The sequence below is a fragment of the Brassica napus genome, chromosome C2, assembly GCF_020379485.1.
Source record: "Brassica napus cultivar Da-Ae chromosome C2, Da-Ae, whole genome shotgun sequence".
In the NCBI taxonomy this organism is placed as follows: domain Eukaryota; kingdom Viridiplantae; phylum Streptophyta; class Magnoliopsida; order Brassicales; family Brassicaceae; genus Brassica; species Brassica napus.
The window spans coordinates 42,252,619-42,262,076 of NC_063445.1; the positions used below are offsets into that span (position 1 = coordinate 42,252,619).

General features: G+C 41.9%; 1 protein-coding gene and 1 pseudogene across 1 annotated transcript; one reads left to right on the forward strand and one right to left on the reverse strand.

The window, feature by feature from the left end:
• The first annotated feature begins 2,042 nt into the window (after positions 1–2,042).
• LOC106386148 lies at positions 2,043–3,918 on the forward strand (annotated as a pseudogene).
• A 1,948-nt stretch (positions 3,919–5,866) lies between these two features.
• LOC106399030 lies at positions 5,867–8,455 on the reverse strand. The gene is made up of 4 exons (XM_048749088.1): positions 8,414–8,455; positions 6,829–8,115; positions 6,537–6,681; positions 5,867–6,294 (listed from the first exon to the last, which is right to left on the reverse strand). The coding sequence occupies exons 1-4, from the start codon at positions 8,453–8,455 to the stop codon at positions 5,867–5,869; spliced, it is 1,902 nt and encodes a 633-aa protein (XP_048605045.1).
• Between the last annotated feature and the right edge of the window lie 1,003 nt (positions 8,456–9,458).

The window sequence follows — 9,458 nt, forward strand, 5'->3', positions numbered from 1 at the left end:
CTTTCTACCATTCTTCAGTTGAAATGCATCTGTCGTTCCATTACAATATGGACAAGCTAATCTCCCATGTGTAGTCCATCCAGACAACATCCCATAGGCAGGAAAGTCACTTATGGTCCACAAAAGCATAGCTCGCATCGTAAAATTCTTCTTCGTTGAGCAGTCATACGTCCTCACCCCTGTTGACCACAAATCCTTCAACTCTTTTATCAGTGGTTGTAGGAAAACATCAAGTGACCTTTTTGGATGCTTCGGACCGGGTATTAATATGGTCAAGAATAAAAACTCCTGTTGCATGCACATCTCCGGTGGCAGGTTGTATGGCGTAAGAAAGACAGGCCACAATGAATATTGTCTCCCTGACATTCCAAATGGACTAAATCCATCTGTGCATAATCCGAGGTACACATTCCGGCTATTGCTAGCGAAATTCGGATGTACTTTGTTAAAATGTTTCCAGGCTCTTGCATCTGATGGATGAGTCATCTCACCATCCGTCTGAGTATGCTCGGCATGCCACCTCATCTTTCCAGCAGTCTGCTCCGATTGGTACAATCTTTTCAATCTATCTGTAATTGGTAGGTACCACATCCTTTGGTACGGTACCCTATTACGTCCCCTTCCTTGCGGCTTGAATCGTGGTTTCTTGCAGAATCGACATTCTTCCAACTTCTCATCATCTCCCCAGTAGATCATGCAGTTGTCGATGCAAACATCTATCATCTCCGAAGGCAACCCAAGACTATAAACCAGTTTCTGAATCTCATAATAAGAATCAGCAGACTCATTGTCTTCCGGCAAATACTCTTTAAATAAATCTGCCCATTCGTTCATGCAACTTTCAGGTAGATTGTGATCAGTTTTAATATTCATCATTCTAGCAGCCAATGACAATTTAGAGAGACCTTCTCTACAACCACTGTAAAGTGGTTGATTTGCCGCATCTAACATTTCATAAAACTTTTTTGAATCTATGTTAGGTTCTTCATCTTCATCATCATGAGCTACGAATGCATCAGTTACCATATCATGAACCCTATCATAATCTACCATCGGCTGATCCTCCTGATGGTAACTATGTGCATTATGCAATTGATGATCAACCGGTTCTTCTTGAAAGTTGCTATTACTACTACTAGCTTCATTCTGATCATAACTATAACCTTCTCCATGTTGAAACCAGATATAATAATTTGGCGTGAAACCTCTATTTACTAAATGCTTCCAAACATTTTCACGATTTGCCAACTTTGAATTGTTACATTTCCTACAAGGACAGAATATTTTACCGCTTTCTTGGGCGAGCGGTGTAGAATCTGCTTGATGCATAAAACGCTCCAACCCAGCAAGATATTCTTTCGTCACTCTCCCGTTAGCATCTCTATGCATATACATCCACCTCCGCAACTCGAAAATATTTCCCAAGCCCGACATTTTTTTCACGTTTTTTTTCTTGTTGGTGTGCTTAAAATTATGTTCAAACCTCCATATATATAGAAAATTTTCGAATCTGGTAGTTGAATTTTGCTAGGAATTTACGACGAAAAATTAGGTAGGTCAAAAAAAACGTGTTAAGTTGGTGGATTTCTCGTTCTTTCCTCGTAAGTTATTTCCTCGTAAAAATCATGCTAAAATTACGACGAATTTGCGACGAAACACATTTTTCTCGGAAAAACCACGTCAACTTACGACGATTCTACGAGGAAAAGAGTTACTCGGTATTTTACAAGGCCATTACGAGGAAACTTTATTTCCTCTCAATTTCATCGTTAAGTCATCGTAATTTCACGAGGAATAGTTTTCCTCGTTAAATTTCCTTGCTAAAACTGTGTTTTCTTGTAGTGAAGCTTTATATTACTTTAAAAATGTTAAAAAATAATAACAAATGTTGTTAACAAAAGATATTTCAACTAAATCATAAAATAATATATATATATAATAGAACACAAAAACATCATAGTTTTAGATATACATGTTTTTAAGTCGGGTACAAATCGGTTCTTATCGGGTCGGATCTATTCGGGTCGGTTATTTTCGGGTCCGGGTCTATTCGGGTCGGTTCCTTTTGGGTTCCGGTTCTTTCGGGTAAAAAAAATTTAGACCCAAAAGGTATTTGTAAATTTTCGGTCAAGTTCCGAGTCGGATATTTTTGGGTCGGTTCCGGTTTGGGTCTTCGGGTCGAGGTTAAAATGCCCGGGCCCAGTAGGAAGCATGACATAATAATAACTCGGTTTAAAATTTTTTTGATACTTATTATATTTTTCTCTTTTCCGTTTTTTTCCGCCAATTTCTCATCATTTATCTCGTGTTTTAAATTCACTCAAATAGCAATCTCTCACCTTCACTTTCTACGCAGTAACCTTCTCCTTCACTCTTCACCTCCATGTATAAAATAAATTCGACCTGTCAACAACATTTCACAAGTCTCTTCTTCCAAATCCCAAAGTCCAACAAGCCTTCGAAGGAAGACTCAAGAAGAACTTAAAAATCTCTTGCCGTACATAACTATGTCTCGACTATGGAAGAAACCGAAATCTGGTCGGCTCTCGAGATTCATGTCGGAATTTCAACAATCTCCTAAACTGGCGGGTCTTTGGTTGTTGAAACCGGCTTTCCAGCTTCTCTGATCGACCTCTTCTTCAAAAACCGCGATCGCCTAAAAATATCATCCTCTAAAACTAAACGCATCCAACGCCAGACTCAGACCGCTCCAAACGCGTCTTCGCCAATTAATTCAGACGTGAGTCTACAAAAGCCCGTCGCCAGGAAACCCGTTCGGAGTAAGATCGAAAACGTTAATCTCGTCGACCGAGGATTAACAGCAGAGAAGAATAAACCCACAAGTCACAAAAGCGGTTGACCGGGTGATTGTGGTCTTTTGTGACTTGTGGTCGAGTGGTAAGGAGACGGGACTGAGACGCCAACACGTTTCAGGTTCGATCCACCTGCTGCGCGAAACTAAGTCACAATTATACTGGTCAACTAACACGGATATGGGCATATGCTTTAGGGCCCATTTGAATACCCGGAGAGAGGGTCTATCCGTGGACTGCACCTCCCCTTGGAGATTAGTCTGGGCCTCTCCATGGGCCTGGGATACCCCAAGTTACAAAAGCGGTTGCGTTTGCAGCGGTGGAAACGTTGCGTTTATGTTGATGGCGTTTAGGGTACTTATAGTAGTCGTGCTCACATTGAACACCAAGAAGAAGCTCACCACTGGAATCACTCTCACTGCCTTCGCGCTTCTCTTAGCAGAGCTCGTGGCAGCGCGTGTTGTCACACGTTTCAAGCACTGCAACACCGACGTACCGAGACAAAAGCCACCCAGCTCAGCACACGTCGAAAACGAGATTTTACGCGAAAAGGTTGAAACTTTTAATGATTCCAAGGATGAAACAGAGCCTATAGCTGTAACAGAAAACTCGAGTTCGAAAGATTTAAGGGTTCGTGAGCTCTTGTTAAAGGATGAGAAGTCGTCAAGTAAAAGTTCGAAACTCAAATCGAAGATCATGAAGAAGTTAAGGAGTTACAGTAAGAAAAAGAAGAAAACGACTGTGATCAAAGAAGAAGAGACTTTGAGTGATGTCTCAAGCTTGGTTTCAAAGAATAAATCAGATATAATCGAGTCTGCGAGAGACGAAGAAAAGTCGCGTCCACCATTGATAGAATCAAAAGGAGATAGCATGAATGGGATTGTTGTGATCGTGATTGTTCTTACTGGTCTGTTAAGTGGAAAGATCGTAGCTATCGGTCTGACACTATCCTGTCTGTATCTCAGATTAGGAACAGCCAAAAATTTCTGATCATTGATCAGTGGTGGTTAATGTACATTTTTCTTACTTATGATTTAGATATTAGTCCATCGATTTTTTGGGTTTACGTTTAATAGTTGGAATAATACTTTTCCTTATGAACCAATAACGTATTCTTAATATTGTTTAATGTGTATAAATTAGTCTAGAGATTTGATTAAATTTTTATTAACGCTTCTATATAAAAAAATATGGAGTGTAAATTTCAAAAAAATGATGATGATGATGATGATGATGATGATGATGATGATGATGATGATGATGATGATGATGATGATGATGATGATGATGATGATGATGATGATTATTATTATTATTATTATTATTATTATTATTTTTTTTTTGATATCAACAAAAGAAAACAGACTCATATAGACTATGTTAACCAAGAGGGTAGCTCTGCATCCATGTGAACGACGAACGAAGGTTGAATTCTTGCACTCCGTGCTAGTTTGTCCGCCTGTGTGTTATGCGTTCTTGGTACATAGATGATCTCCGAGCTCTGAAATCCAGTACTAAGGGTCTTTATATCTGTCAAGTAGTTTGCAAACGCTGGCCATTCTTCTGGTTCCGAAACCATCTTCACCAATTGAGAAAAATCTGTTGCAAATGTGACCCGAAACAGCCGCAAATTCCGCATACATTCCATTGCCAAGATTAGTGATTCAAACTCTGCATGGAGAGGTGATAGACTAGCTCTGGTGTTTCTTGCACCCATCAAACCATCAAATCCTGGTAAGGTGCTATACCATCCTTGTCCCGAGAAGTTATCATTTGCCTTCCATGAGCCATCAGAGAAGCACCATCTGCCCGGTCTCACCGTTATGGGAGCCATATCTCTCTGGTGTGCGTCATGTGACTCAGGAGTCACCTGTGCATCAGCCCACATAAAAGATTCTGTCTCGGCCTTCCCGAGAGTATCTCGAGGATCAATATCCATATTACTAAATACCATACTATTCCTTACTTTCCATATGTACCAAAGTATCCACGCAAAGTGATGATCATCCATCTTTGGGATAACTCGCCAAAATAGATGATCCATATTTGCGTAGAGTGATTCCGTTGGAAAGATTGCAGGATTAGATGGAATCTTAGAGAGCGCCCATGTCTGAATTGCCGGTGGACATTCAAAATAGACATGGTTTATAGATTCCTCTGGAGCACCACATCGAGCGCAACAAATATCTCCTTGCATCCCTCTTGTATGCAAATTTTTCCTAACCGATAGACATCCAGATAATATTTGCCACAGAAAATGTCGTATTTTCGATGGGCATCGAGTTTTCCAGCAGAAGGACTTGAGTGAGTCTACCGTGGGTCTGTAGGTCTCTGCCTGAGATTGCTGATCTGGGTATACCCGCTCCACCTGATAACCTGATTTAACCGTATACCGTCCATTTTTCGAAAAGTGCCATCCATCTCTATCTGCCATCTGAGACCTACTCAGTGGTATACTTGTAATGATTTTCACGTCTTCCGGATCCACCAAGGTGTGAAGAGCATGTAAATTCCATGAGGGTGAGACTGGATCTATGAGCGAGTCAACTGTAAGGTCCAGGTAAAAAGAAGATTGATTTTGATTTGCTGGTCTCGGGCGAGTGGTTGGGAGCCATGGGTCATTCCATACGGATATGGTTGACCATGATCCCACCCTTTTGATTAGTCCTTTGCTTACCAGAGATATAGCGGAAATAATACTCCTCCACCCATAGGATGGGGAGTAGGAAAGAATCGGATCCAGGGGTGATGCATTCCTGTAGTACCGACCCTTAAACACACGGGCAAATAATGTGTTCGGCTTTTCAATGAGTCGCCATAACTGTTTACCCAGCATTGCTGTATTAAAATCCGTTATGTCCTTAAAACCCAGACCACCCTGTTCCTTAGGCGCACAAACTTTATCCCAGGATTTCAGTGCATACTTCTTGTGCTTCCCCCAGGGCTCCACCAAAATCTAGCCACAACACTGGTAATTTTCTTCGTGTTTTCTTTGGGCAAGCGGTAACACGACATCACATGATTCGGCATCGCAGTGACTACCGATTTAATTACTACCTCCTTTCCCTCCTTAGTAAAATACCGAAAGTCCATCCATTAACCCGAGAGCTTACTCTATCCTGTACGAATCCGAAAATTTGGATCTTTGATCCACCCACATTTTCTGGGAGACCCAAGTAAGTACCCATACCACCAACATTCTGTATTCCTAAGATATCCCGCATCATCTGTCGTCTTGAATCCTCAATCTTATGTCCAAACTGAATGGACGATTTTTGGAAATTAATCAATTGTCCAGATACTGCAGCATAATCCTGGAGGATCCTGAGAATAGTTTGATACTCTGCCTCTTGTGCTTTGCAGAAGAATAGACTGTCATCTGCAAAGAGGAGGTGAGATATCGAAGGACAAACACGAGCCACCTTCATCCCAGTCAACTGTTTCTCTCGTTCCACTTTTTTAATATTCGCAATGAGCGCCTCTGTGCATAATATAAATAAATAGGGGGATAACGGATCTCTCTGTCTTAAGCCCTTTTGTGGATAATAAGACCCCTTGGTTGACCATTGAGTAATACTCTATATTGAACCGATGATATACAGGCCATCATAAGTTTGACCCAATGAGTATCAAATCCCATCTTCAGCAAGATTGCCTGGATAAAATCCCATTCAAGCCTGTCATACGCCTTACTCATATCTGTCTTGATGGCCATAAATTTACCTTGACATGCCTTGTTGGCCCTCAAACCATGAAATATTTTCTGTGCTATAAGGATATTATCCGAGATTAGGCGTCCTGCCACAAAGGCTGATTGAGTTTCTGATATAAGCGATGGTAAACATATCTTCAGCCGTTGGCATAATACCTTAGAAATAATTTTATACCCAACATTACATAGGTTTATGGGCCTTAATTCCGTCATCCTTGTCGGCCTTTCTGTTTTTGGAATCATACATATATTAGTAATGTTTAACCGTGTATCCAGTTCCCCGGTAAGCAGAAAATTATTTACCAACTCCACCAAATCTGTCTTAATGATGTGCCATGAATGTTGAAAGAATAATGCAGTCATTCCATCAGGGCCTGGGGTTTTGCCTGGGTGCATCATAAACAGAGCTTGACGTATCTCTTCTTCAGTAGCTAGTTTTAATAACCACCCATTGGTCTGCGTAGAGATAGATGGTTGTACTTCTGATAAAAAATTGTCAAAAGCCGTTGGAGAGGTAGTAGTGAACAGCTCATCAAAGTAATTCACTGCTACCTTCTCCACTCCCTCATCATCCATTATCCAGTTACCATCAGCATCATGTAGTCCAACAATTCTATTTCTCACCCGACGTTGCATTGTCAATGCATGATAAAATTCTGTATTGCGGTCCCCAGATGAATACCACATATTCCTACTTTTTTGAAACCAATAGTCCTCCTCATCCATGTATGCCTCTTGTAACTTCCTAGAGACCTCCAGGATATCCTCCTGTGACCTGTTATTATCCATCTGAACCTCCTCCAGAGCTTTTTGTAGCTCATTTATTTTATCCTTTCCGAAAGGGGGATTGTCCTTTCTCCATTTTGCGATTTCATGTCTACAGTTGCTAATCTTTGTGACAAAAGGTTCTGGTTGGGAACAATTTTGTTCCTTCCAGCCGGAGGTGATAGCCTCTAATAAGCCATCCTGTCCGATCCAACGTTTGTCAAATTTAAACTGTCCTTTTCTCCTCACTACTTTGTCTTCCAGATAAGCCACTACCGGTCGATGATCCGATGCCACCATACGGAGGTATTCCGTGTATGAACATGGGAATAGAGTGTGCCATTCCTCATTTGCCAGGGCCTGATCCAATCGACAGCGAACCATCACTGCACCCACTCCCTTACCCCTCCGTCCTTGCCAAGACAATTTATTCCCACGTGCTAGGAATTCTAATAGTCCACTATTCCGAATCATAGTATTAAAAGGAACGAAAGAATCAGGGTTCCTCATCGCCCCTCCATCCTTTTCATGATTACCAGTGATCTCATTGAGATCACCTATCACAAACCAAGGTTCAGAGCGCGCAAGCCCAAACCGAGTTAACCTTTCCCATATATGTTCCCTTAATTCCTGTACTGGATCCCCGTAAACAAAAGTGATGTAAACTCTTCTTCCAAGAGCCACTGCTTCCACATCTATCATCCTATTACTTGTGTAGGAGATTGTGACCTCAAATTCATTATTATAGTACAGGGCTAAGCCCCCACTTCTGCCAATGGGATCCACCGTAACCAGGTTATCATAGCCAAAATGTGCTTGAAAGTCCTGCATAAACTCCAGGTCTTGCTTTGTTTCAGACAAAAATAAGAAATCCGGTTTATGTTTGTGCCAAATCTCCCTGAGATAGCTAATAGCCCATTTACTACCAGCTCCTCGACAATTCCAACTTAATATTCTCATATATTTAATTGGTAAATACTCCATAGAGCTAAATAAAAGTAGGATTGAAGAGTCCCAGCTCCGTAATATGCCAACTCATTCCCATTCCAAAAATTATATATCTCTCAACGGTAATGCTTCCCCTTCTCCCCTCCGGTATGAGTGTCAAGTAGAGATAATATACCTTGTCCATCAGCGTAGCAAGGTAGTCCATAGCCATATCCATTGTGACACATAAACCAATGCCCAATCGCAGACCTACGTAAAATCAGGCCCATATCATAGTGACAATACATTCTCACAATAGGCAAATTTAACCACCACGATCCGTTAATCCAATTCCACATTATTAGCCAGAAACACGACTGGTTTAAGGAGGCCAGTTTATGGATCTGATGATCCTGTGTCACTTCCACGTGCGTGAAACAACTTATTCTCCATAGGCACACACATAATACTACTCCCATCATACTAATAACCATATAACAACATTGAAAATAAACAACCACTCCCACCATTATCCGAAGATACTCTTTTCCTTTCCACCCCTCTCCTTTCCACAGATAGATAGTAGGAACGAGTTATGTTTCGACTCAACGGTGGATTTCAAGGGCATGGAATATTACGAAGGGGAAGAGGTGCTTGTAACGCTCAAGTATGAGAGCCTATTTGGACACTGCTCATTGTGTGCGAGCTTATGCCACGCAATGGAGGTCTGTCCTCTTAACCCGAACCCGGTGAAGCCATCGGAGAGCAAAGATCTAGGAGCTGGGAAACACGAGGAACGGGCTAGAAGTTACAAAGGAGTGGTGATCAATGGGGATAATGGTCAGAGTGAGAAGGACAAGGAGTGGAGAAGACCGCCAGGGAAAGGAAAAGGCAAGGTCCATGAGGGGCAGGAAGCTAAATGGGAACGGGTCCCTGATCGTGGGAGCAAGCGATCATCGACGTACCGTCAACACAATAAAGCTGATGAGGGAAGTTCACGCCACCGAGGAGCTCGGTGGGAAACAACAAGACGTCAGGAAGAGGATGCGAGATCTTGCTACAATCAGGCCCCGAGGAGGGAACGCACTCCTTTACGTAGATCAGGAGAGAATTCACGTGAGGAGGGAGAGTTCCGTAGGAGTGGCAATGTGAAGGAGGTTCCTTCACAGGTAGTGACTCAACCAGCAGGGGCGGGGTTGGAGCAGATGGCAGTACCCGTCTCTGAATCCGCAAAAATAACC

Coding starts and splice junctions, on each gene's coding strand:
- LOC106399030 (XM_048749088.1), bottom strand. CDS start 8,455: ATGGATATGGCTATGGACTACCTTGCTACGCTGATGGACAAG. Junction 6,682..6,828: donor AGACAGATTTGGTGGAGTTG/GTAAATAATTTT, acceptor ATTATTTCTAAG/GTATTATGCCAACGGCTGAA. Junction 6,295..6,536: donor GGCCAACAAGGCATGTCAAG/GTAAATTTATGG, acceptor TATTATGCACAG/AGGCGCTCATTGCGAATATT.